This window comes from Macaca mulatta, chromosome 11, assembly GCF_049350105.2.
Source record: "Macaca mulatta isolate MMU2019108-1 chromosome 11, T2T-MMU8v2.0, whole genome shotgun sequence".
In the NCBI taxonomy this organism is placed as follows: Eukaryota; Metazoa; Chordata; class Mammalia; order Primates; family Cercopithecidae; genus Macaca; species Macaca mulatta.
This window is the reverse complement of record NC_133416.1, coordinates 34,924,523-34,951,824: the sequence shown is the minus strand read 5'-3', so window position 1 is coordinate 34,951,824 and position 27,302 is coordinate 34,924,523. Positions and strand designations below refer to the sequence as shown.

General features: G+C 38.8%; 3 protein-coding genes across 11 annotated transcripts in view; 2 read left to right on the top strand and 1 right to left on the bottom strand.

Moving 5' to 3' along the window:
• Window positions 1-6,346, top strand: part of YARS2 (tyrosyl-tRNA synthetase 2) — an 11,334-nt gene extending 4,988 nt beyond the window's left edge. Inside the window, exons 3-5 of the mRNA XM_015151417.3 lie at window positions 1,655-1,810; window positions 2,425-2,595; window positions 6,007-6,346. Of these exons, the coding sequence (XP_015006903.2) occupies window positions 1,655-1,810; window positions 2,425-2,595; window positions 6,007-6,166 (487 nt within the window). The 3' untranslated portion in view covers window positions 6,167-6,346. The remainder of the gene's footprint in view (window positions 1-1,654; window positions 1,811-2,424; window positions 2,596-6,006) is intronic.
• Window positions 6,160-27,302, top strand: LOC114670822 (nucleosome assembly protein 1-like 1). Of its 2 annotated transcripts, none has more exons than XM_077953847.1 (2): window positions 6,160-6,294; window positions 26,584-27,302. In XM_077953847.1, exons 1-2 carry the CDS (start codon window positions 6,258-6,260, stop codon window positions 26,841-26,843), a joined length of 297 nt encoding a protein of 98 aa, XP_077809973.1. In that variant the 5' UTR covers window positions 6,160-6,257; the 3' UTR covers window positions 26,844-27,302. The 2 variants fall into 2 exon arrangements, with proteins under 2 accessions (XP_077809973.1, XP_077809974.1); XM_077953848.1 differs by lacking the exon at window positions 6,160-6,294 and adding an exon at window positions 21,239-21,341.
• Window positions 9,257-27,302, bottom strand: part of DNM1L (dynamin 1 like) — a 64,918-nt gene continuing 46,872 nt past the window's right edge. For 2 of the 8 annotated variants that reach the window (XM_001086230.5, XM_077953842.1), the window contains 11 exons: window positions 22,029-22,149; window positions 21,657-21,812; window positions 21,226-21,315; window positions 19,368-19,460; window positions 16,055-16,111; window positions 15,275-15,352; window positions 14,918-14,950; window positions 12,960-13,136; window positions 12,682-12,791; window positions 10,573-10,732; window positions 9,257-9,991 (listed from right to left, as the gene is read on the bottom strand). In XM_001086230.5, coding sequence (XP_001086230.3) covers window positions 9,935-9,991; window positions 10,573-10,732; window positions 12,682-12,791; window positions 12,960-13,136; window positions 14,918-14,950; window positions 15,275-15,352; window positions 16,055-16,111; window positions 19,368-19,460; window positions 21,226-21,315; window positions 21,657-21,812; window positions 22,029-22,149 — 1,132 coding nt within the window. In that variant the 3' untranslated portion in view covers window positions 9,257-9,934. The remainder of the gene's footprint in view (window positions 9,992-10,572; window positions 10,733-12,681; window positions 12,792-12,959; window positions 13,137-14,917; window positions 14,951-15,274; window positions 15,353-16,054; window positions 16,112-19,367; window positions 19,461-21,225; window positions 21,316-21,656; window positions 21,813-22,028; window positions 22,150-27,302) is intronic. The other 6 variants (XM_001086126.5, XM_077953843.1, XM_001085903.5 and 3 more) reach the window with 3 other exon arrangements.

The following is a 27,302-nucleotide window of genomic DNA, read 5'->3' as shown; positions in this document are numbered from 1 at the left end:
TCACTGCAACCTCCACCTGCCGGGTTCAAGTGATTCTCCTGCCTCAGCCTTCTGAGTAGCTGGGACTTTTTTTGTATTTTTTAATAGAGATGGGGTTCACCATGTTGTCCCGGCTGGTCTCAATCTCCTGACCTCGTGATCCACCCACCTCGGCCTCCCAAAGTGCTGGGATTACAGGCATGAGCCACCGCGCCCAGCCCAATATTGTATTTCTTGACCATGGTAATGGTTACGTAGATGTTTTATGATTCATTAAGCTGTATCTTTGCGAATAATGTACTTTTTTCTGTGTGTTAGGTATTTCACCAAAGAAAAAGTTTAAAAAGAGAATACATATAGGATGATATTAATAGTCATATATCACTTAACAACAGGGATATGTTCTGGGAAATGTGTTGTTAGGTGATTTCATCATTGCAAATATCATAGAGTGTCCCCATGCAAACACAGATAGCGTAGCCTACTACACACCTAGGCTATACAGTGTACCCTTCCTAGGGCAGAAACATGTACAGCACATGACTGTACTAACTATTGAAGGCAATGGTAACACGAGGGTATTTGTATACGTAAATGTAGAAAAGGTACTGTAAACTATGGTATTATAATGTTATGGACCACTGGTAGACCGTACCAGTCCGTGGCCTATTGGTAACAGGGCCGCACAACAGGAGCTGAGGGGCAGGCGAGCGAGCATTACCACCTGGGTTCCATCTCCTGTCAGATCCCCTGTGGCATTAGATTCCTATAGGAGCACAAACCCTGTTGTGAACTGCGCATGCAAGAGACTAGGTTGCACACTCCTTATGAGGATCTAACAAATGCCTGATGATCTGAAGTGAAACAGTTTCATTCTGAAACCACCTTCCCTCCCTGCCGCCCCCTGGTGCCAAAATGGTTGGGGATGGCAGATAGATGCAGTCCATCATTGACAGGAGCATCATTATGCAGAGCAAACTGATTTATATCAGTTTTTAAAATTACACAGTAGTTTTTTTTATGGCCACATGCACATAAAAGTATAAAAACACGCTTGGGAAGGATGGCAGCACATAAACTTAGATTTATGGTTATCTCTGGGGGCAAGGCAGGGAACGTGATTGGACTGGGGCCTTCATCTATGCCTATTTTGTTCCTTTTAAAAAGGATACATGAGGCTGGGTGTGGTGGCTCACACCCATAATCCCAACACTTTGGGAGGCTGAGACAAGAGGATCACTTGAGCCCAGGAGTTTGAGACCAGCCTGGGCAACACCGGAGACCCTGTCTTTAAAAAAAAAAATTAACAAATTAGCCAGGTGTGGTGGCAAAGCCTGTGGTCCCGGCTACTTGGGAGGCTGAGGTGGTAGAATTGGTTGAGCCCAGGAGGTTGAGGTTACAGTGAGCCATGATCATGCCACTGCACTCCAGTCTGGGCAACAGCAAGACCCCCCATCTCAAAAAAAAAAAAAAAAAGGAAATTGAAAACAAAGATGCCAAAATAGTAACACCTTAAATCTGGGTGATATGTGCATGGGATTTACTATGTTCAGTATGTTTCTGTATGTTTGTTTCATATTTAAAAATAAGCAGGAAAACTTTAAAGGGTAAAGGAGCTGGACATATAAATTAGGTATGTGATATAAGTGTAACTCTTTATTTTTTTGTCCCAAAGGTACCTGAAGCTGTTCACTTTCCTGCCCCTTCCAGAGATTGATCATATCATGCAGCTGCATGTCAAAGAGCCAGAAAGGCGGGGTGCTCAGAAACGACTGGCAGCAGAAGTAACAAAGCTTGTTCATGGACGAGAAGGATTGGATTCTGCTAAAAGGTAGTCGTTTAGTATAATTAACACCTGATAGTTATTTAGTGGATGAACATGAGAAAAGTAGGAGGTATGCTGTTTTAGGGTTATCTTGTCGTTTATTACAAGGACTGTCAGTCAGTATTTGACTTAGCAATTTAAAATAGCCCGTTTATTGGAAAGAAGGATTATCTTGAATTAAGTTCATAAATTTTACCAGATAGATGTTTAAAAAACTTTTAGTCTAGGCCGGGCGCAGTGGCTCACGCCTGTAATCCCAGCACATCGGGAGGCCAAGGTGAGCGGATCACGAGGTCAGGAGTTCGAGACCAGCCTGACCAACATGGTGAAACCCCATCTCTACTAAAAATACAAAAATTTGCTGGGCGTGGTGGCACACGCCTGTAATCCCAGCTACTCAGGAGGCTGAGGCAGGAGAATCGCTTGAACCTAGGAGGCGGAGGTTGCAGTGAGCCGAGATCACACCATTGCAATCCAGCCAGAGCAACAGAGCAAGACTCCATCTCAAAAAAAAAAACTTTTAGTCTAGAACTTGGACACTCTATAATTGGTTAATGGGTATTAGAACATGTATTTGAATAAACATTTATATAATGTGGCTCTTAAAATGTGTTTTTCAGGTGTACACAAGCCCTTTATCACAGTAGCATAGATGCACTGGAGGTCATGTCTGATCAGGAGTTAAAAGAGTTGTTTAAAGAAGCTCCGTTTTCTGAACTTTTTCTCGATCCTGGAACAAGTGTCCTAGATACCTGCCGCAAAGCAAATGCCATTCCAGATGGTCCCCGAGGGTAAGATTATTTAACTTTTAGATTTACAGTTAATTCACCATTAAATGTTACAGTTCACAAGGCCAGGAGCAGTGGCTCACGCCTGTAATCCCAGCACTTTGGGAGGCCGAAGCAGGCGGATCACAAGGTCAGGAGATGGATACCATCCTGGCTAACACGGTGAAACCCCGTCTCTACTAAAAATACAAAAAAGTAGCCGGGCGTGGTGGCGGGCGCCTGTAGTCCCAGCTACTTGGGAGGCTGAGGCAGGAGAATGGTGTCAACTTGGGAGGCGGAGCTTGCAGTGAGCAGAGATCCCACCACTGCACTCCAGCCTGGGCGACAGAGCGAGACCCCGTCTCAAACAATAAATAAATAAAATGTTACAGTTCACAGCATGTGTTTCCAGAGAGGGTGTTTTCCTGACAATGCTTTAGTGGCATCTCTTCCTTAGAAAAGTTAGTTTAGTCCAAGAATAAAGTATAGCCTGAGAGTACTTATTTTTGAAAATACCTTACATTTTCTATAATAGTACAATACTCATATACTGTCTCTTACTACATCTAACCCAGTCTTCCCTTCAACACTGGAAAAGTGCATTTGAGGGACATGTTGTTCAGTAAATATAGTGGCATCAGTGTACGGCTTAGGGATATGGTCACAATTTTAGAGGGACGCAGAAACAGAGGCCCTGTGTAACAGATTCACCCAGCCCCTCTCATAGTCTGTATCCTCTTTATATTCAGGGATGGGAAAGGTTACCTATCGATAGTATTATCTGAATTTCTGAAAATGAAATGAGCATATAATGGCCAAAACCGCAAGTACTTTTGCACTGACCTACTAACGTCATAAGACTGTTATTGTAAATTATATAATAATCCCCTTGAGAATTGCATTTTCTATTCAGGAATTGAGTAGAATATTTTAATTCCTCAGTTATGAGATATTAAGGAATAAGGTGTTTCACAAAAAATAATTCAGCATATAATTGATGCTCGTCCATTTTTAAATGAGCAGTGAAATGGAAGGAGAAGTGTTGGGTAGCCGGAAGTCCCCCGGGTGCCTCTTTTACAGGAATTCACACATAAGTCAAATGCTTATCAGCCATATCATGGCCGTGATTATGAATGACATTTGTTATAGCTGCTGTTCTTTCAATTGTCTTGGATTGTTTGCCTCTGTCCTAAAGAGTCCTAGATTATTCTGCCTGGAGAAAGCACCCACTGTCTCCCTATGCATCACCTACCACTCCACCTTAGTGATTCCCTCATCTGCTGGTTTAATACACAGTGAATTTGAGGCTGGTGTCATATACTTCCCTAGAGTACGTCACTGAGACAAATAATTTTCCTCACTATGGAAGCAGATTTTGTTTTCTTCTCAGCGTTACTATGGTGTGTTCACTAATACTGGAAGCTTTACCACTACTGAAGATGACACCACATCTGATTTAGCCAGGGCTCTAATTAAATAAAACATAGAACATCATCTGGAAACCAGCAGACAACGTAAAATAATACTTTCTAAAAAAAAGGAATCTGCCTTAAGTAGAAAATCTTTTACTGATGAGTTTTATAAAACCATGTCCATGGCCAGCTATGGTGGCTCACACCTGTAATCCCAGCACTTTGGAAGGCCAGGGGCGGGAGGATTGCGTGGGGCCAGGAATTTGAGATCCGTGTGGTCAAGAATGTAGTGAGACTCCGTCTCTACCCAAAAAAAAAAGGTATAAAAATATTTTTAAAACTATGTCAGTAGTTGTTTCTTAATTTTATTTGGTAACACATTCAGATGAGAGAAAAACCACCATTTATCTTTATTAAGGACTTCCAAGATCTAGCCATGCTGTAGCCCTGACATCGCAGATCTTACCTCTTTCTAGCTGCTCCCGTTTCCTGACGATTGTCAAGGTAGCTTCACTCCCAGTTTAAGTATCTCTTTTTTCAGTGAAATGTTCAGCCCTCACCTACCCAGTGTGCTCCTAGAACAACTTCTCCTAGGTCTTTTTTGGTTTTTTCTTGAGACAGAGTCTCGCTCTGTCCGGAGTGCAGTGGCGCGATCTCAGCTCACTGCAACCTCTGCCTCCTGGGTTCAAGCAGTTCTGCCTCAGCCTCCCGAGTAGCTGGGATTACAGGCGCCCGCCACCACACCCGGCTAATTTTTTTTGTATTTTTTAGTAGAGACGGGGTTTCACCATGTTAGGCAGGATGGTCTTGATCTCCTGACCTTGTGATCTGCCCGCCTCGGCCTGTCAAAGTGCTAAGATTACAGGCGTGAGCCACCGTGCCCAGCTTCTCCTAGGTCAGCATTAATCACAGTGTGTTGTCATTGTTCATTTATTTGTCTTTATCTCTGCTAGATTGCAGTACCATTTATATTTAGCACATAGAGCTCTGTAAATGTTTAGTGAATTAGTTGGATGATAAATAACTCCAGTGAAATTTATTTAACTTTATATATGCCATCAAAAATTTTGGTTAGTAATCTGATGTATTAGATCAGCTATGGATCTCCAGTTTCTGAAACCAACCAATTTCATTTTTAAGAAAATTTTTCATTTTAACAATTTGCTATTTGCATAGTCTCAATATAATTTGCAAGGACTTTCCAGCTTCATAAGCAAATTTCCTAAAGATTTCTGTAGCTAACACTGTAGTTGTGACTTGTGTCTCATGGATAGTTTACTGAAAGCAACAGTAGCTAACACTGTAGTTGTGACTTGTGTCTCATGGATAGTTTACTGAAAGCAACATTGTTCTCTTTTATTTTTGGAAGTTTCTTTTCTGTGATTTTTTTTTCCCCAAGGTGGTGGGGGGGAATTCTCCATTATTCCTATTCACTTCGTTTTTAAAGCCACTACCAACTGAATAGTTAGCAAAAGCAGTGAGATATGCCAGCTCTTTTTCTCCGCCAAACAAGAAATTTACCTTTATGCCTTGCATCTCAGATGCATAGGCATAAATTCCGGCCAGGCGCAGTGATTCACACCTGTATTCCCAGCACTTTAGGAGGCCGAAGCAGGTGGATCACCTGAAGTCAGGAGTTTGAGACCAGCCTGGCCAACATTGCAAAACCCGTCTCTACTAAAAATACAAAATTAGCCAGGTGTGGTGGCATGCACCTGTAATCCCAGCTACTCTGGAGGCTGAGGCAGAAGAATCACTTAGAACGCAGGAGGCGGAGGTTGCAGTGAGCTGAGATCACGCCAGCCTGGGCTACAGAGCAAGACTGTGTCTCAAAAAGAAACAAAAAACAAAGAGCATTAAAGGGAGGCAGAATCTATTAATAATAGAGCAAACATGAAGGTAACAGTCCAGGGCCACATGTTCTCAATTGGAGGGCCTCTGAAATCTAAGTGAACAGTCCTTTTTGGGGGACAGATCAACAGTGATTGGATCTCTCTACTTACTAAACGTTTCTGTTTTTTAGGTATCGAATGATAACAGAAGGCGGAGTCAGCATCAATCACCGACAAGTAACAAATCCTGAGAGTGTTTTAGTTGTTGGACAACATATTCTCAAGAATGGACTTTCCTTACTTAAAATAGGAAAAAGAAACTTCTACATTATAAAATGGCTTCAGTTATGATGAAAAGTCCTTCATGTTGTCCAAATAAACTTAACCATCCTTCATTCTCAAGACCTCTGAAGGGCTGGCTGCAGAACTGAGACCTTTGCTTATGCAAATCAGAAAAATAGAACGGCCTAGGACTCAGTGTGAGTAACTTCATTATTTTTATGGGCTGGTTAATAAATATTTGTTTAATGATGGGATGTTTTATTTTCTGATGTGCAAACCTTGATTACCATAAAAAAACATGACTTTCAGCGTTAATCTCTTTTTAAAATTATACTTCAGAAGAGAAAGAAATGCTGGCTTTCGTATCTTATCCTTCCTGCTCTCCTTTTTGTAGTGACGAGGAACAATGAAAAAGAGGTAGTATACGGAATTGTGAGGCAGTGTGCGGTGGCTCACACCTGTAATCCCAGCACTTTGGGAGGCCAAGCTGGGCAAATCGCTTGAGGCCAGGAGTTTGAGACCAGCCTGGCCAACAGGGTGAAACCCTTTCTCTACTGAAAATATAAAAATTAGCCAGGCATGGTGGCAGACCTGTAACTCCAGCTGCTCAAGAGGCTGAGCTGCGAGAATCACTCAAACCCAGTAGATGGAAGTTGCAGTGAGCTGAGATCACACCACTGCACTCCAGCCTGGGAGATAGCATGAGGAGTGAGTGACACTCTGTCTCAAAAAAATAAAGGAATTGTAGCTGCTTTTGTATCAGATATGGAGCACCGATCTCACTAATGTTATATAGTTGTTTATAAAATCAACAGGGCCTCTAGTGTCCATATTAGAAATGGAAAAACTAGTATTAAAAACTTTGATTCAAAATTTGATTTTTTTGTAGTTCAGGGAGCAAATGTAGTTCTCCCTAAAAAGGAGAAAAGTTAGATGAGGCTATGGTTGCTTTGAGAAATTACAGTAAGAAGTCGTTTCTTTACAAAGAATAGTACAAAAATCAGTGTGTGACTTTTCAGAAAGTTTCTAATTCAGTTGTCTAGTTCCTTGCCTGTGTTCCAGTGTAATTCTATTCACGTTAAGCCTTGTCAGTGGATTCCTATGGTAGCAATGTTTTTTTAAATTTAGAAATTTAAATTGGTTTTAAGTTTCAACTTTTCCCCCCAAACAGATTCCAACTTGAGGTAAATTAAAAAGTTATACCCCATCATATGAGATGCAATCTCATATGCAATCATATGAGAATATCAAAAAGTATCCAGGTAAGGCAAGTTTTCAGGTCAAACTTAAAGGATTTGGAATCAAGACTGAGCTAGCTCTGCAAACATGAGGCAAATTAATTCTCCAGAACTATTTCCATATCTGAAAAATCAAGGCAATGGCCTCCCTGTTGCCTTGAGGATCAAGTGAATCACATACAAAATGATTAATCAGATTTCTTTTGAAAACCTTACAGGCAGCAGAGCATGGCTTTAGTGTTCAAATTCTAGCCATTACTACCTCGATTACTTGGAGCAAGTCACTGTCTTCATACGCAAAAATGGAGGTGTTATAATACCTTGGTGAACTGTCAGAATCTGGTAGGAAAAAAGTCATAAAATGTTTGGTATTCTATACAGTTATGTTCCAAAATAGATTTAGGTATTAAAAAGCTCTTTCTTTTCTCTCTCTTCCTTTCTCTGGGAGAAAAGTTAAGAATTCATTTTTTGACAAACTTTAATGTCATTTCATACCAGCAATTTTATTTACACAGCAAGAACATACAGGTATGTTATAAATGTCAGAGATCATCTCTACATTTCAGATCTTGATTCAGTTTAAGGGCCAACAAAGGAAGGTTTTTCTCTTTCCATTAAGTTTCTTGCCTCCGATTTTTGTTGTACAAAGTGTGTAGTACTAGCAAGTGCATTACCATAGCATGTCTTTAATTTTCAATTTGAAATCTGATGTGCTTGAGAAAAGTGCATCAAAAGTTTTTGTTTTTGTTTTTGTTTACCTTACAAATTCAAAAGACTAGAATAATGGTAGTCATCTGGAAAAAGTAAATCATGGATGGCTATAATTTTGAAACTGATGCTTAATGATGGCAGTGATTTTTAAGTGTGGTAACGTTTTGGGAGCATGTATCCTCTCTCAAGATGGTACTAGTAAGAGATTCAAAGTAGTACCATATCGGATCAGACTGATGATGTGGGGTTTTTTATGTTTGAGATCAGTTGGTGAGCCTGTTGTTCCTTAGTAAATTGGTGCCATAAGCTAAAGTTAACATATTCATATTTTCCCTGCCAGTAGTCCTTCATAAATATCGGGTCATAAACTGGAAAAAAAAAATTATCTGCAATATAAATGTGTTGTCTATTAGAAATGGGGCTAGATGTCTTAAGGATTTCTAAGTATATCTTAAAATTTATAATGTTGTGGTTCATACCAAGAATCATCTGGGGAATTTTAACAAAATATGTATATGTTCTAAACCTCATCACTACCCCATAAATGCAGCTTAAATCTGAAGGAGTATGTGTATCTAGGTTTTTTTCTTTTTTCTTTTTTGAGACGGAGTTTCGCTCTTGTTGCCAAGGCTGGAGTGCAATGGCACGATCTTAGCTCACCACAACCTCCACCTCCCGGGTTCAAGTGATTCTCCTGCCTCACCCTCCCGAGTAGCTGGGATTACAGGCATGCGCCACCATGCCCGGCTAATTTTGTATTTTTAGTAGAGACAGGGTTTCTCCGTGTTGGTCAAGCTGGTCTCCAACTCCTGACCTCAGGTGATCTGCCTGCCTCGGCCTCCCAAAGTGCTGGGATTACAGGCGTGAGCTACCACGCCCGGCCTTGGGTGTTTTTCTTTCAGCTCCTCCAGTACTTTCATACTATTCTAATACATTTTGTTGGTATGAAGCAAAAGTAGTTATTACCAGTGCATACATACAGTACATTGGTTTTAAGTTCCACCTCAAAGTGAATCTTAGAGCCTGGTTTAAGTGCTCCACTTTAGAGAGATGTACCTTAATTACTACTGTATTTGCAAATTAAGGGAAATTTAGGTCATCATTTGATTTTCTAAAACCTAAAAGGAACTGGCCATCATTACCAAGTCTTTCTAGATAATCAAGGGTAGATGGCTGTTTTTAATGTAGGAATTAATGTACACATTCCAGCTTTCAGGTTTAAGTATGAAGCAAAGCATATTTTAATTTGCTAGCGCAAATGGACCCAGAATTGGAAGGGCTATGTAACTACACAGTATGCACACCACATCCATGTCAGTGTCACAGATCCTCTTGTGCATTCAGCTTTCTTAAAAACACATCAAAGGCTGCAGAGAAGCTCAGAAAAACTAAATTGCAGGACAGGTGGAATACAATGACTCTATGTGAGGAACTTGCCAACTCACATCTTTCAAAGCCAGATCAGCTTATATAGTACATGCATTATAGTCATATGAAATGTTGTCTTGGTGCTTTCTTCTTGGAGGACTATGGCAGCAGCTTTGAGACTACTAACAAAGATTATTACACAGGTCATCTTATCCACAGGCAAACTGCTTTGCACAGCTAGAACATTAACAGTTCTTTTTAAGTTCAGATGAAACTGTCACAAGACAGACTTGATGTATTTTACATATACTGGGAAACTTTAGAAACAGCCATTTATTATTTGGATTAAATGTGTGATTCGTTCTGTAATATGGAATACACTTTTCAGTTTATAGCCAGTCTTCACATGAGCAGATTCATACCACTGCAATACACAGGAGTTCATAAATAAGATTCTACTCAGGTAGGCAGTAACTAGCAAGTTTTGAGTCAACAAAGTCTCAGTATTACATAGTTCTCTTCACCAAAGATGAGTCTCTCGGATTTCAGCAATAATTTGACTGGCTCCTTGTAATGCCTGCATTAAAGGAAATAAAAATTTTAAATGCTATTACAAAGTTATGAAATTAATCTGAATTATGCGGGGTGGTTTTTCCAGTGTATATGTGGTAGGTTTATAACTAACCAATATCTTCTCTGGAATTTGAATCTAATCAAGTACCAGCCAGGTGCGGTGGCTCACGCCTGTAATCCCAGCACTTAATCCCAGTACTCTGGGAGGCTGAGGTGGGCAGATCATGAGGTCAGAATATCAAGACCATCCTAGCTAACATGGTCTCTACTAAAAATACCAAAAAGCAGCCGGGCATGGTGGCGGGTGCCTATGGTTCCAGCTACTCTGGAGGCTGAGGCAGGAGAATGGCGTGAACCCGGGAGGCGGAGCTTGCATTGAGCTGAGATGGCACCACTGCACTCTAGCCTGGGCTACAGAGCAAGACTCCGTCTCAAAAAAAAAAAAGATTTTTATCAAGTACCAATAGGAAACAAGCCTAGCTAGAATATAAAGACTATATATATCCAAGAATCAAACTGCATTTAACACTATTTCTATGTTTCTATCTACTACCCAAGTATAAAAATTCCAAAGGTTCACAGTACCTTTAGCATATCAGCTGCTTCTTTCCTGCGCTGTGCCATGTCCTCAGATTCAGTCAGAAGATCATCCAATAAGGATGATTTATAAAGCTGGCCTACTAGCTCACTCTGAAGAGTGTCTTTCACATGATTAACCAAAAAATGCATTACTGCCTTTGGCACACTGCAAACAAAACCAGATTACGGAATTTTAGCCAAAATTCTACTTTTAATAATCTGGGCTTAGAAAATAACCTCATGAAATAAAGTTAAGTCAGAACACTCTACTACTTTGGATATTTCATTAATGGTGTAATCGCCCTTTATATTTTTGCTTAATTATAATTAAACATTAAGAAAAGCAGTTCTCGGCCGGGCGCAGTGGCTCATGCCTGTAATCCCAGCACTTCAGGAGGCTGAGGCAGGTGAATTGCTTGAGGCCAGGAGTTTGACACCAGCATGGCCAACATGGTGAAACCCCATCTGCACTAAAACTACAAAAATTAGCTGAGCGTGGTGGCGCATGCCTGTGATCCCAGCTACTCGAGAGGCTGAGCTACTTTACCTTCTTTCCATCATCCTTATTTCAAAACTCTTCAATAGGCATTTACTCATAATAGCCAATAAGTGAAAAAAACACAAACATCAGCTGATGAATGGATAACACAGTATATCTCTATAATCTAGTATTATTCACAGATAAAAACATACATCACTTAATGACAAGGATATGCTCTGAGAAATGCATTATTAGATGATTTCATTACATGAACATCACAGAGGGTTCTTACACAAATGTAGATGGTACAGCCTACAACACGCGTAAGCTATATGAGATAGCCTATTGCTCCTAGGCTACAAACATGTACAGCATGTTACTGTACTGAATAGGGAACTGTAATACAATGGGAATAATTTGTGTATCTAAACATAGAAAATGTACAGCAAAAATATGGTATTATAATCTAATGGGAACACATTCAAATATGTTGTGTGTTGACTAAAATGTTATGTGGCGCATGACTATACTGATTCATACTACAATACAGATGAGGCTTGAAAACATTAAGTGAGCCAGGTGCGATGGCTCACGCCTGTAATCCCAGCACTTTGAGAGGCCGAGACAGGTGAATCACTTGACGTCAGGAGTTCGAGACCAGCCTGGCTAATATGGTGAAACCCATCTCTACTAAAAATACAAAAATCAGCCAGGCATGGTGCTGCACACCTGTTATCCCAGCTACTCAGGAGGCTAAGGCAGGAGAATCGCTTGAACCCTGAAGGCGGAGGTTGAAGTGGGCCAAGACTACGCCACTGCACGCCAGCCTGGGCGACAAAGCGAGACTCCATCTCAAAACAAAAACACCCTCTGCAGGGGATGGGGGCAATGAAGGAGACAAATGGAATTTTTTCTTCAGGCCCACAGTGTAAAACACTAGGAACTATTATTTCTACCACAAGCTACAGGTTTAAAAAGTCTACAAGCAAAAAAGATAAATGGTTCTACAGACAAAATCATTTATTTCAATATGAAGTATATTTATTACTCTGTGCAGTAAAATTCATCTTAGCTGCTGACAGATTACCAAAAACTGGATACAGAATATTTTCTAATAGATCACTTCATACAACTAAATGTGTATTCTCCCTATTACTGCATGAAATGACATACCAGGCAACATGAAGGAGAAGATGCAGTAGGGGAGTAGACACATGCAAAAACATTCTGAACGAGAAACCGTATACATATTTCTTAGTAAAAGACACTCGTTTTGATGCTTTGGAAAACCAAGTTAAATTAAAAAGGCAAGTCAGTGTTACTAGCCAAAATAGTTAATGAAACTACTGAATTAAAATTTAGGAAAAAAACATTTTCTTAAATGACTCAAAATGTGGCAGCCATATAGAACAAAAGATTCATTTTAATAGCTTTTTCTAGCTGATACATGAGGTCCTAGTCATTCTGTGTTAACAAACTGAGTCTTGCTACAAGTTACCAAAGGACTATCAGAGAATCCACTCGATGATTTAGAATAAAAACCTAAAATTTAAAAAATACATGTATTTTTCAAAACAGATCATAGAATCATCCAGCAGTATTAGAGCCTGTGATTTATATTAAGTAATACTAACCTGTCTTGAATATTCTTTCTGACAATAAGAAAATATGATTTAATGAGTCGTTCAATAACCTCACAATCTCGCTGTTCCCGAGCGGATAGTTTCCGTGCAACAGGAACTGGCTAAATAGGGATGAGGGGGGAAAAATGTTACTTTTGTGACACTTTGAAATGGCAGCATTTAACATCTGAAAGTTATGTAAGTTTTTGAGACTTTAGTTCTTTCTGTCTAATCAATTTCCTACTAACTTGGTCATCTTATTAGACCTAAACCAAAGTGTCATGGCTTACCACATCCAGCAGATTCACAGCATGACCTTTTTGTGGACTGGCTGGCATAATTGGAATGGGTTTTGATTTTTCTTCTGCTAATAACTCTTCAGCTTTTGAAGTCTTCAGCATTCCTCTCCAATTGCCTGTTGTTGGTTCTTGAACACCATCTCCAACCCCACCACCTCCAGATGCAACCTGAAAAAACATGTTCCAAAACCTATACCAACCACATCATATCTGACCTTAACTAAAACGAAGTTCATTTTATTTGACAGTAGTCAATATACATCCAGTACCCATCTAAAGTTTATTCATACAGATAATGAGGTCAGAAGGAGACAGTAGGTAGCATGTATAACTGAAACCCTGACCTAGCTAAATAAGAGGTTCTGCTGTAAATTGTTTGCAAGGCATCAACCAATTTATGTTCTATTTAATTCCTTTTTTCTTTATCATTCGCTCGCCAACTTTTCAAAATCATTCCTCTTCTCCCACCCTTCAAACACTAAATTGTAGAAAAAGTATATGCTGCCCTTAAAATCAAAACTACTCGTTAAAAGCACAAAGAACTGCCATTCAGTTTAATTTAAGTAATCATAAACACTGTTAAACTCTAAAAGTTCCATGAACTTATGTCTCTGAAGTTAAGAGTTTATGTATTTCAAGTCAATTTACATTCCTATAGTCAACAAAATGCCATAAGGTATCAGTAGGAACTCTTTAACAAAAAGCAAGACTACATTTGCTTTTCGTAGGCTGACAGTCACTATGAGTTCTTTCAAATGTGGAATGTGATAAACACAACAGAAATCCCCTCAACCTCTGTACTCTTAAGGATTTGCAGAAAGAAATCTAGTGCTATCACATTAATCACAAGTGCTTTTACACCTTATTTTCTAGAAAATTTATTAATCTTGACTTCTAAAAGTCAAAAATGACTTTATAATGGAAAAACATAATTCATCAACATTTAAGAGGGTTTTTTTTTTTTAGTTATTCTTTAAGACCTTACAATCTAAAAATGGATTATATAAATTTAATAGAGGATTATGGCAGTAAGAAAAATGGTAGTTTGGGGTAGCATTCTGAATCGAAATACTTGCTTAAATCTGTCTTTAATATGTCAGTTAAGGTGAACTATAAATATTAGTATATTTATATTACACATTAACTTAAAAATGAGTAATTAGGTTTTTATACATGAATGACATACCAAATGAAATCTTAAGGAGAGTGAGCACATTCAGTGTGATGTCATGAATGAAATAAAACTTGTGCAGTGATTTAGATGGTTTGCTTAATATCTGAGCACAGTGGAGCTGAGAGAAGATAAGACATTTATAAACCTTTATCTCAAGTTCAGAACTTTAAATCTGGATAATTAAGGAAAGGAGCTAAATGGCAGAAAATCTTGAAATAGCAATGAGTCTGAATAATTTATACATTATTTAATTTTCCTCTAAAATGGTTATTAAGAATTGAAAACAGTCTCAAACTCTCACAGTCCCCCTGTTTGTTTTTAATTTGCTTAAGCTTCTGAAGCATATGTGAAGCTATATATAGGGTAACAAGTGCAAACTAACTGGAAGCATGAGAAAGAAGCATTAGATTAGAGGATTATCTATTAGTACTGAACAGATCTCAAGATCTTTAAAGAGGAAAGGAAATGTCCAAAAATACAATTCCATCTCTGAAATCTAGGAAATCTCTGAATTTCCTATCAAAATATGTTAAATTTCCTATCAAAATTTAAAACTATTCTTGAAGGTCACAGAAAACAGTGAGAAAGCCTATTATTGTTACTAATTAAAACGTTTAACGCCATCTTCCACCGGTTAGATAAAAGGAACATTAAGAACATAACACAGACAAGAGATAGATACCACTACACAAACAGGTTATTTAATGGTGTTACAGACAGTGTTTCAGTGAGAACCAGAGGTACCAACATTTCCATTCTGAAGCAAGAGACTCACATTTTTAGTTTCTCTTCTGCTGTCCTGAATTAACTGTTGAAAGATATGTTAAAACATGCAATTTAACAAGCAAAATTTAAATACCAATGGGTTGAAATTTTAAAAGTGCAGGATAATTTCCTCTTTAAATTACTTCTTTTTCTGTGTGCATCTTCTATATTGCAAGCAAAAGCATGTCAACAATATAAACTCTGCATTGCATTGTTATATAATTTTAAAATATATATTAGACTAAAGTGATCTGACCTTAGCATGGTATCCCATATTAATATTCTTCTATTCAGTGTATTGTTTCCAGAAGATTATGTTGTACCAAAGAACTAGGCATGCAGGCTTAGATTAAGAATCAGAACAGACCTTGCCATCAGCCTCAGCAGAAGCAGCGGGGGAGGGCTCCTGGGAGGCAGGTGCCAAAGCACTTGGAACTTTAGAAGACTAAAGGCAAAAAATGCAGGGGGGAATAAAAATCAAGGATGCAAAAATGCATTCAGGAACACTCTATAAATGTGAATTTTTCCCTTCTGTAACAAAATCGTAAAATAACATGAAAAATGAAAATAATCATGGGAGATAAAATTATTTATTCTGCCTTATTTCCTTCACCATTGTCACCTTTGTTAAAAGTTTCCTTCAGATGAATACATAATAAAAATCCAAATCCAAAAGCTTCATTTTTATTTTTGGTATTTGATAAGATTCTTTTCTGGCAAAGAAGTCAAGGTAAAAGATTTTTATACACACTTTAGTATTACAACTATTATAAGTATTACTAGTAATTAAAAACTCTATTCTGTGTATACTGTGTTTTCCAAGAAACCCTCTTATTATAATAAAATATTTAGTCATTTCAACTATTTACAAAGTTGATAAAGTCACTGACTGAATTTTTTTAAAAAGCTTGATGCTTAAATGCTTAAATAAACCCTTAAACCTACTTTTAAGCATTTGTCAGTGAATTCAAAATACTATTATCTTTAAATCACTCAAAACCCATTTTAAACTTGTCTTTACTCAGTTCCAATGGAGTGTTAAAGGGAGGAAAAGAAGAAACAATTACTCCTAGAACTGAATAATATTCTGAGCTCATCAGTCTATCTTTAGGTATTGGGAATATGCATTTAAAACTTTTTTTTTTACCTTGTCTCGTGATACAGCTGAAGGTAATTCTCTGGCTAGCCTGTTTCTCCTTTGTTCCTAAGAAACACAATCGAGCAGAACAAAAGTGATTATCCAAGTATTGAGATATATGCCTACTAAAAAATGTTCATGTTAATTGAAAAGTGTGGAGTAACTTAGAGATACATCCTCTCACTGTTGGGACTCATGCCATAATTATCATATTTTAAAATAAATAAATCATTTAACCCAAAGCTTCTCAATCTTTTTTTTTTTCTGCCCATACACCTGAAGGATACAATACAGTGTCAGTAACAGTGGCTCCCTGTACTGGAGATTCTCAAATGAGGGGCAACAGAGTGACACCTTCTCCCCCTTTCCTGTCCTCACATAAATGTGGAACATAAGCCTTCAACATACCATGTGGAATTTGAAGTCCAGAGATCACAGAAAACTCCACAAAGACTTTAAAAGTCACTCTAACCTGAACACCTTTGTGTTAAATTCAAACAACTCCCCTCATAAAACCGTATCTTGAAGAAGTATCTGTGGTTGACGTTATCCTATAAAAATGTTCCATTTCTTTATCCTGTCTCCAGGAAATAGTGTTGACAACTGAAAGTCCTTTCTGTAACCTGGCTAATTCAACAGACTGATCAATTGCCCACTGTTCTAATTTGCTGATATTATCAAAGTAACTTGTACAAAGCTAAAGAGACTGTTAAATTCAAATTAGAATGTCCCAAGCATCTGCTATATCCAAGCACCAAGATAGATAGGTAAAAGATTATGAAAATATTGGCCAGGCACGGTGCCTCATGCTTGTAATCCCAGCACTTTGGGAGGCCAAGGTGGGCAGATCACTTGAGGTCAGTTCAAGACCAGCCTGGCCAAAATACTGAAACCTTGTCTCTACTAAAAATATAAAAATTAGCCGGGCATAGTGGTGCACACCTGTAATCCCAGCTACTCGGGAGGCTGCAGCAGGAGAACTGCTGGAACCCAGGAGGCGGAGGTTGCAGTGAGCAGAGTTCATGCCACTGCACTCCAGCCTGGGCGACAGAGTGAGACTGTCTTTAAAAAAAAAAAAAATTATGAAGATACAGAAATCTGTAGATGTTAATGGTGAATCTCTCACAGGCAGCATCAAATACAGTAGAAACTATTTAGGTTAAAGTCAAAATTGCTCCTAAGTAGAAAGTATTTCATGAACACAGTTCAACTTGCAAAAAACTATAAGTTAACAAAGCTTCACAATGCTTTTGTTTTTGTTTTTTGTTGAGGTAGAGTCTCGCTGTGTTGCCCAGGCTGGGGTGCAATGGCATGATCTTGGCTCCCTGCAACCTCCACCTCCCGGGTTCAATTGGTTCTCCCTGCCTCAGCCTCCCTAGTAGCTGGGATTACAGGCACCCACCACCCCTGGATAATTTTTGTATTTTTAGTAGAGACAGTTTCGCCATGTTGGCCAGGCTAGTCTTGAACTCCTGACCTCAGGTGATCAGCCTGCCTCAGCCTACCAAAGTGCTGGGATTACAGGCGTGAGCCACCGCACCCAGCCCACAATGATGTTCCATGTGTAAGAAATTTTTTTTTTTGCCAGAAACTTGGCCCAATTTTATTTTTTCATGGGAGGGTATTCAGTAATAAAAAATAACAGATAGTAAAAGTATAGATATTAACAATCTTCAAAATAAAAAATTAGCATGATAAAATGTACGTTTTGAACAGGGATACAAAGCAAAAGGCACAGTATCTCGAATTCTCACCCTAGACTGTTACTAACCAGTTATGATCTGAGCTGCTCCCGGACCCCAGCAGACCTGGTGTACCTGCGTTGCTAACTGGACAGCTTACCAACTTTTTGAAGCCCTAGTGTCCTAATCTGTTAATGACATGATCTGCCCTCAGGGTTACGGTAAAGATTAAATGAAAATATCCACATAAAGTTCTCTGGCACAGTCATTATAACCACAGACCTATTCATTTGTAGAAAAATACTAATCTGAAATCATATCACATATGACCTTGTCAGTGTAACAAAACTATCACAAACACAAGTTTTTCATGATGTTAGTTTCAATGCAAAAAGAACTAAATCCTTTTAAGTGTCTACATGCTAATTTTTAACATAACTGTTATCTAGCGTGTTTTGAAGAGCCTACTCATGTATGCATTTTGGAATTTTTTCTGATAACAGGAATCACCAAAAATGTAACCAAATGTAACCAAAAATGTAACCAAAAATGAGTTCCCTATACCTGTGTTAAGAAGGTGCTTGTTTCCTATAATAGTGCCCTGCAAAATAAGCACCAAAGGAATAACTGCTATCTGTAAACCTCAAGCTCCCCATTTTTTTTTGCCCAGGCTGGAGTGCAATGGCACGATCTCAGCTCACTGCAACTTCCACCTCCTGGGATCAAGTGATTCTCCTGCCTCAGCCTCCCTAGTAGCTCAGATTACAGGCACCTGCCACCAACCCCAGCTAATTTTTTGTATTTTTTAGTAGAGACAGGGTTTTACCATGTTGGCCAGGCTGGTCTCGAACTCCTGAAGTCAGGTGATCCACCTGCCTTGGCCTCCCAAAGTGCTGGGATTACAGGTGTGAGCTACCACGCCTGACCACCCCATCTGTTTTAACCGGAATTGAAGTCAATAACACAGGATCCCTTCCAGCTTCTGAACTGCATATTTACAATTTTCTCACCATGCATACGCAGAAGAGGAAATTTGATACAGAAGGGGACTCTGAGGTCTTACTGAATTAGGGAGTAACAGGAAAATGTACTATTTTTGGAGAAAAGTGGCAGAGGAAAAAAGTGGCTTCTGGATCAATTGCTCTCTCCACCAGCCTTGGCTCCATCTGAGATCTTATTCAATTTGTTACATTAACATCAAAAGGAAAGAAAAGATCCATGAAATGCAGCCACCCCAGTACTGGTGAAAAAAGCACTCTGCTTTTCCAAGTTTATGCTAAGTTGGTCAATTCTTGAGTGTTTCCTTCACAGCTTTCAGAGCCAAATGAAAATAATTTTAAACACTTCGTTGTACACACTTCCCCTGTATAAACTATAAGTTACCAAAATAGAGCCAGTCACACCAAATCAATGAATTCTCAGATTCTTTCTGAATTTCAATTTCATAAGCAGAAAGTAATAATGCCTCCAGGTGGTTTTGAGAATTAAGAAAACAATGTAATCCCCTCAGCATACTTCCTGGCATGCAGCAGGCACTAATGTGGCACATGTCTATTTTATCATTACTCCGTGCTAAGTAAGTTTGATATAACTGAGTTACAACAGATTTTTCTGTGAAAAAGTGTAAGAATTATATTTACCTCTATATTATTGTTCATTAGGCCACAAGCATCAGCAAAGTCTGGATGTTTTGTGTTGATATAAGCCAGTTCAATTGCCACTAAGTTATGGACCTAGAAAAAAGGTAAGTTAGGCTATATACAAAAATACATCAACCATATTTTACTTTGAGAAATTTATATATAAAACTTACGAAACAGACAATACCGAAAAAGTACAGGAAACTTATGCCTAAATTACTTGATAATTATATTCCAACTGATAAATCTTATGTCAAACAATAATTTACTCTAGCTTTAAAATTATTTACATTTCAGCATCTAAAACTGCATTTCTAAGAGGGAACAATAACATTAAAGTAACTACAAGTATTTTACTGTTAGGGAAAAATAGTCATCTATTTGATGCAAATCTAAATTCCAATGCTTTATGCAACTTTGCTATTAAAACTTCAGATCATCCACTATTCCATGTCACTTTTTAAGTTCATTTTCAACAATAAGAAAATAAGTTCATAACCAGGCATAAGTTAAAAATGTTAATTTTATTTGGGTAAAGGATACATCTAAAGACCCGAGGTAGTGACTGGTTAGCCTTAACTATAAAGCACCTAGTTAAAATATTATATGTAGTTCAAAATCCTTAGAGGAAAATTAAAAAGAAAAGTTAAAATTAATTTATCCAGCCCTCTACAGAATTGCTAAGTCTTTGTTTGTTTGTTTGTTTTTTGAGATGGAGTTTTGCTCTTATTGCCCAGGCTGGAGTGCAGTGGTGCAATCTCGGCTCACCGCAACCTCCACCTCCTGGGTTCAAGTGATTCTCTTGCCTCAGCCTCCCGAGGAGCTGGGATTACAGGTATGCGCCACCACGCCTGGCTAATTTTGTATTTTTAGTAGAGACGGGGTTTCTCCATGTTGGCCAGGCTGGTCTCAAACTCCCGACCTCAGGTGATCCACCCACCTCGACCTCCCAAAGTGCTGGGATTACAGGCGTGAGCTACCACACCACTAAGTCTTACAGAGAGAATAAACTTAAGCCCTTTATTATGTGCTGTCCTAACAAATCTCAGGTATCAGAATGGCACTTATCAGTCCAGAACCGGGTAAAAAGGGTCTATTAAAATGAAGGTCCAATGATTCTGTGCTATATTCAGTCTTAGACATCAGAATCTGAGGGGTGTCCTCACTAAAGAAACAGCCAAGCAGCAGCACTTACATTCCAAGGATGGTTTTGTACTCTTAGTAACCTCCACGGGGCTCACCATCCTGAGCCAAGGACCCAAATGCACTTTTAGTGATCAGAAAGAAAAACAAAAAACAAAAACCCAGCCAACAATTAGAGGCATAAGGGCAATTTTAAATGCTTATCCCATATTTCTGCCAATTTCAGCATTTTTATTTGTGTGGATAGCAGCAACCCACAGAATAGTAGCAAGCAACTATGATATTATAGTTATTAGGTCATAACAAGCAAACTGCAGAAGTGGCCAGATTACGCCGATGTACCTCAAAGTAAGAGTGTGCTATAAAGGCTCAGTTTACTGAGGCTAAAGATGGAACTAATTTTCTGTTAAGATCAGTGGTACTAAATAATACAGCAAAGGTATTCACACCCCTCAATCATAAATCTATTTTCAAGAAAACCCATGTCTGTAGGCTAACGATTAAAATATGAAGAAAAAATATACTTTATACTAGAATTATTAAAAATTTTCCTTTAAAATGAGACTGAAACTCAACTTCTTTTTCCTCCCAATACACTGGAAAACATTATGCCTAAACTCTAAAGTAACCATATAATGTTTATTAAAAAGCAGTCAAGCAAAAATTTAAACTTTTACTCATAGTAATTACAATGATCTATGCTATAGTAGCTCACCATTTCATTTGTAACAGGCAACCTTTTACGAAGAAGACAAGTCACCACTTCAACTATGGCATCATGAAGTTTAGGAAATCGTAACAATTCCTATAAATGGTAGATGAAAGAAAAATGTAAGTTTGGTTTTTTTCTTTTTAAGACATAGTCTCACTAAGTCATCCTCCCACCTTAGCCTACCAAATAGCTGAGACTACATGGATAAGCCACCATGCCAGGCCAACAGTCATTTTCTTTTATTTAATGATCACAGAAATACTGAATTAGATTTAGAGCCTACATTTAAGAATCCTATTTCAAATCACTTTCAGGTAAGGGAACTACAGATTTTACCTTGTATCCCATCTTACATATTTCCTTCCACCCAGTGAAACCACCACTTCATGTTCTTTTCTAGTTTACGTGAAACCTGTTACATTTCTCTCCGTTACCTGTGTACTGTAATTGCTACAGTGCTGAATGATCCTTTGCATTTCCTCATGAACCAGTTCCACACAGCGGAGGCTGGGCTCTTCTAGACGTTTGATTTGCCGCTTCACCAGTAACTCAAATGAAACCTCAGGCACAAATAAAGCAGGACGAGGACCCTGAGAAAATAAAACTTACAACTCTTATTATATATGTACTTTCAGTGCTTCCCAAAGGTTAAGTCACATTTTTTGTATTTTTCATGCAAAATGCTTTTTAATTTCAAATATGAGAGCAAAATAAACTGTATAATTAAGTTTAAAAAGACATAGTATATGAGTAAGAAAAACTTTAACCTCGTTTTTTTTACAGTCTAAAAAGCTAAGCATACTCACAGTAGCATTTCTAATGGCAGTCAAAATGTCAATAGTGTTAAGGCCACCAAGTGGATCGACAGATTCTAAGGTTCGCCCAAAAGTCTCATGGAAAATATAACAAATTCTAGCACCACCGCATCTGAAAGGCAATGAAGTATATGGTTTCTGGCATTGTGAAAGGGGAAAGAAGATACAAGTTAGAAGTCTTTCTAGACCTTTAAGTTCATCTTATTTTCTGAGAAAGCCTCAGATAAACAACTTCATTCATTCCCATTACCATGTGTTCTAATTCAACTCATTATGAACTAGTTTCTCTAATTTTTTTAAATGGGAAAAGGAATCATTAAATGATAAGTGTGTGTGTGTATATATATATATTTGTAAATATGATACATGTTCTGACATAAAACAACAGTTAACTAAGAATTGCTAAGCACCTTTTCGCTGCCCTAGTTTTCCTCAACTAGAATATAAGCTCCTTGAGAATAGGAAACAGTGCCTTATATTTATTTCCATTGATTCACAGTCTGAAGTAGAGGTTGGCAAACTTTTTCCATAAAGGGTCACATAGTTAGTATTTTAGGCTTTTCAGGTCATACAGTCTCTGCTGCAACTACTCAACTCTACCATTAAGCACATAAGCAGCCACAGACAATATGTAAATAAATAAGCATAGCTTGTTAGCCAGGCTTGTCTCAAACTCCTGACCTCAAGTGATCCACCCGCCTTGACCTCCCAAAGTGCTGGGATGACAGGCATGAGCCACCCGTGCCCAGCCCTACTCTTGCTTTAGACAAATTAAATTTCTTTTTCTTGTTGTTTTTGTTTTTTTGGGTTTTTTTGAGATGGAGTCTCCCTCTGTTGCCCAGGCTGGAATGCAGTGGTGGGCTCTTGGCTCACTGCAACCTCCGCCTCCCGGGTTCAAGTGATTCTCCTGCCTCAGCCTCCCAAGTAGCTGGGACTACAGGCATGCACCACCATGCCCAGCTAATTTTTGTATTTTTAGTAGAGATGGGGTTTCACCACAATGGCCAGAATGGTCTCGATCTCTTGACCTCATGATCTGCCCGCCTCAGCCTCCCAAAGTGTTGGGATTACAGGCATGAGCCACCACACCCAGCCTTAGACAAATAAAATCTCTTGATATAGTTACTGAGCACCTTATGTTTCCTATCTTGTTTAATAACTAGTAACCCTGGTATTATCTTTTACAAATTCAAGTCCAGTTGAATTGTACAAATACCTTTATAATGCCTCCCCAAATCATCCCTTCCTCTCTATTTTTACAACCACTAATGAGTACCTTTTTATAGTAGCTCAGGTAAAAGGTACTAGTCTAATATTATGCTAACAGAAGTAAGCCATGCACAAAAGGACAAATACTGAATGATTCAATTTATATGAAGTATCTACAATAGGCAAATTCAGACACAGAAAGTAAATTTGGCCTGACACGGTGGCTCACACCTGTCATCCCAACACTTTGGGAGGCCGAGGCGGGCAGATCACCTGAGGTCAGGAGTTCAAGACTAGCCTGCCCAACATGGTGAAACCCATTCTCTACTAAAAATACAAAAAAATACAAAAATTAGCCAGGTGTGATGGTGGGCACCTGTAGTCCCAGCTACTCAGGAGGCTGAGGCAGGATGATTGCTTGAGCCTGGGAGGCAGAGACTGGCCCAGACTGTGCCACTGCATTCCAGCCTCAGCAATAAAGTGAGGTGCTGTCTCAAAATTAATTAATTAATTAATTAATTAAATTAGAGGTTACCAGGGCTGGAGGAGAGGGGAATGAGGAGTAATTGCTTAATAGATAAGAATTTCGGCTGGGCGCAGTGGCTCATGCCTGTAATCCCAGCACTTTGGGAGGCCAAGGCAGGCGGATCACAAGGTCAGGAGTTCGAGACCAGCCTGGCCAGCATGGTGAAACAGCATCTCTATTAAAAATACAAAAAATTAGCCGGGCATAGTAGTACGCACCTGTAATCCCAGCTACTCAGGAGGCTGAGGCAAGAGAATCACTTGAACCCAGGAGGCAGAGTTTGCAGTGAGCCGAGATCACGCCACTACACTCCAGCTTGGGCAATAGAGTGAGACTGTCTCAAAAAAAAAAAGGGGGGGGGCTGGGTGCAGTGACTCACGTCTGTAATCCCAGCATTTTGGGAGGCCAAGGCAAGTGGATCATGAGTTCATGAGATCGAGACCATCCTGGCTAACATGGTGAAACCCCATCTCTAAAAAAAATACAAAAAAAAAAAAAAATTAGCCAGACATGGTGGCACACGCCTGTAGTCCCAGCTACTGGGGAGGGTGAGGCAGGAGAATCACTTGAACTTGGGAGGCGGAGGTTGCAGTGAGCCGAGATCACGCCACTGCACTCCAGAGTGGGCGACAGAGCAAGACAGAAAAGACTTTGTATCTACAGTCTTGTTCCTAGACACCCTTCCTGTCTCATCTCCTATTATGTCCCATCACTATACATGCTGTTCTACAAAAACAGTATTCTTGCATTATTCTTTGCTGTTCCCAAGCCTGAAACACCCTCTCATTACTGGCTTCTCAAATTCTATTCAGAGCCCAATTCAAATGCCTTCTTATATGTGGAGCTCTCCCAAACCCTGAAATAAATGTCAATGGTCTCTCTTCAATGTCTGAAACGCTTCATTAGGTAGACACAGATAATTGGTTCATTAACTATTTATAAAGTGTTCATATACGCTATATGTACTTTTCTGAATATGAATTATATATAACAATAAGAAGTATTTAAATAAAAGTTATACTTTTGCAGCCTAATCAAGCCCAGTATTACCTTGACCTACTTTACCCACTAAACTCTTTAAAGGCCCATTTGTGGTCATCTTTATTTTTTTCAATATGCCATATATATAACCATTCAATAATTAGTCTGATAAATACTCTCTTGACAGAGTTGACCATATGAAGACCATCTCGGTTATACTAAAGTATATAGAACTACACACACACACACACACACAAATGAGTTAACGTATAAATCTGAACAAGCTCTGTGGCTTGTACCCATGTCCATTTCTCACTTGGTTATTGTACTGTAGTTATGCAAGATGTCCAACAGTGGGGGAAGTTGGGGAAAGGGTACACAGTGGAGGGTGAGTGGGACCTCCCTGTACATCACCCTGCAACTTCCTGTGAGTCTATAATTATTTCAGAATAAAAAGATGTTTTTAGAGAAATGGTTGTTCTTGCTAGTAGTAAAACAGTACAATATGCTAACAATATGCAATATGTAATGAAAGATTCTAAGGATATTATATCCTTTAATCTAATAAACTTACTTCTACAAATTTATCCTCAGTGTTTACTTGGACACAAGCCCCAAAGATAGATGCAGGTAGTCCATCACAGCTTATATGTGTATATAACAGAAAACAAACTATCCAGTAGTAGGAGACTGGCCCAACAAATGAGGGTATATCTAAAAAGTAAAATACTATGCAAATCTTCAGACTGATAATGTATGAGATAGAAAGTTATTTGTTACATGATTTAAGAAATGATTCCAAGATAGGTATAGCATCTGATTTTTAAAGATATGTAGTACAGTCATCTATGTGTTATAGATGCATAGAAAAATGCCTAGTTCAATGCCAAATTTTAGGAATTATCTCGGGTTGGTGAAATTAAGGGTTTGTTTTCGTTTTCAGAGATGGGGTCTCCTTTTTTAGCGCCATCTGCTTGCAGCGCTGCCTCTTGCTCCTCCCACCACCTCCTCTTGCTCCTCCCACCACCGCTGCTGCCCTGAGTCACTGCCTGCACAGCTCCACCCGCCTGGCTCCCCATACTAGCCTCTGATATTTGAGTTCTTACAACATGGCAGACATTGACAACCTGCCTAGCTAGGGTAGTTAAAAGAGGAGTGAATACTCTCAAAAACCTGCATAAGTGCACAGATAGAAGCCAAATTATATGAGGAAGTTCACAATCTTGAAAGAAAGTATGCTGTTCTCTATCAGCCTCTATTTGATAAGCAATTTATGATTATTAATGCAATTTATGAACCTATGAAGAATGTGAATGGAAACCAGATGAAGAAGATGAGATTTCAGAGGAGTTGAAAGAAAAGGCCAAGACTGAAGATGAGAAAAAGGATGAAGAAAAAGAAGACCCCAAAGGAATTCCTGAATTTTGGTTACCTGTTTTTAAGAATGTTGACTTACTCAGTGATATGCTTCAGGAACATGATGAACCTATTCTGAAGCATTTCGATGATACTAAAGTGAAGTTCTCAGATGCTGGCTAGCCGAAGAGTTTTGTCTTAGAATTTCACTTTGAACCCAGTGAATATTTTACAAATGAAGTGCTGACAAAGACATGTAGGATAATGTTAGAACCAGAACCAGATGATTCTGATCCCTTTTCTTTTGATGGACCAGAAATTATGGGTTGTACAGGGGGCCAGATAGATTGGAAAAAAGGAAAGAATGTCACTTTGAAAACCATTAAGAAGCAGAAACACAAGGTACATGGGACAATTCGTACTGTGACCAAAACAGTTTCCAATGACTCTTTAATTTTCTTGCCCCTCCTGAAGTTCCTGAGAGTGGAGATCTGGATGATGCTGCTGAAGCTGTCCTCGCTGCAGACTTCAACATTGGTCGCTTTTTATGTGAGCATGTAATCCCAAGATCAGTGTTACAGTTTACTGGAGGAGTTACGGAAGATGATGATGATGAGTATGGTGAAGAAGGTGAAGAAGCAGATGAGGAAGGGGAAGATGAAGGAGATGAGGGAAATGATCCAGACTATGACCTGAAGAAGGATCAAAACCCAGCAGAATGCAAGCAGCAGTGAAGCAGGATATATGTGGCCTTGAGGATAACCTGCACTGTAATAGCCTAAACACAACTCTTACTTACTGCCTTATGTTTTTGTATTTTCTTGGTAGACTACGTAATTTTTGTTTTAAAGGACAGGAAACTGATATTTTAAAGACCAATTTGTTCTAGCTAGCATTTTCACTAGTTTTTCTGCCAGATATGTTGAATGCACAAATTCTGTCACACATGTTCATTCATTGCTAATAATTTGGTTCTTCTGGAATCTTTTTATGTAGCTCTTGGAGTACAGCTATGAAAATTAACAACTGTTAAAGGAAACACTTTTTTTTTTTTCCCGGAATTTTTTCCTTGAAGAACCAAAGTATATTTTCAGCTGTCTGTTGAATAGGGTTAAGTCTGCTTGGATTAGCTATGCCTTTCATTACTTTGTTACAGAAATGCAGGGACTTATACTAAGACAATTCGTTTAAAA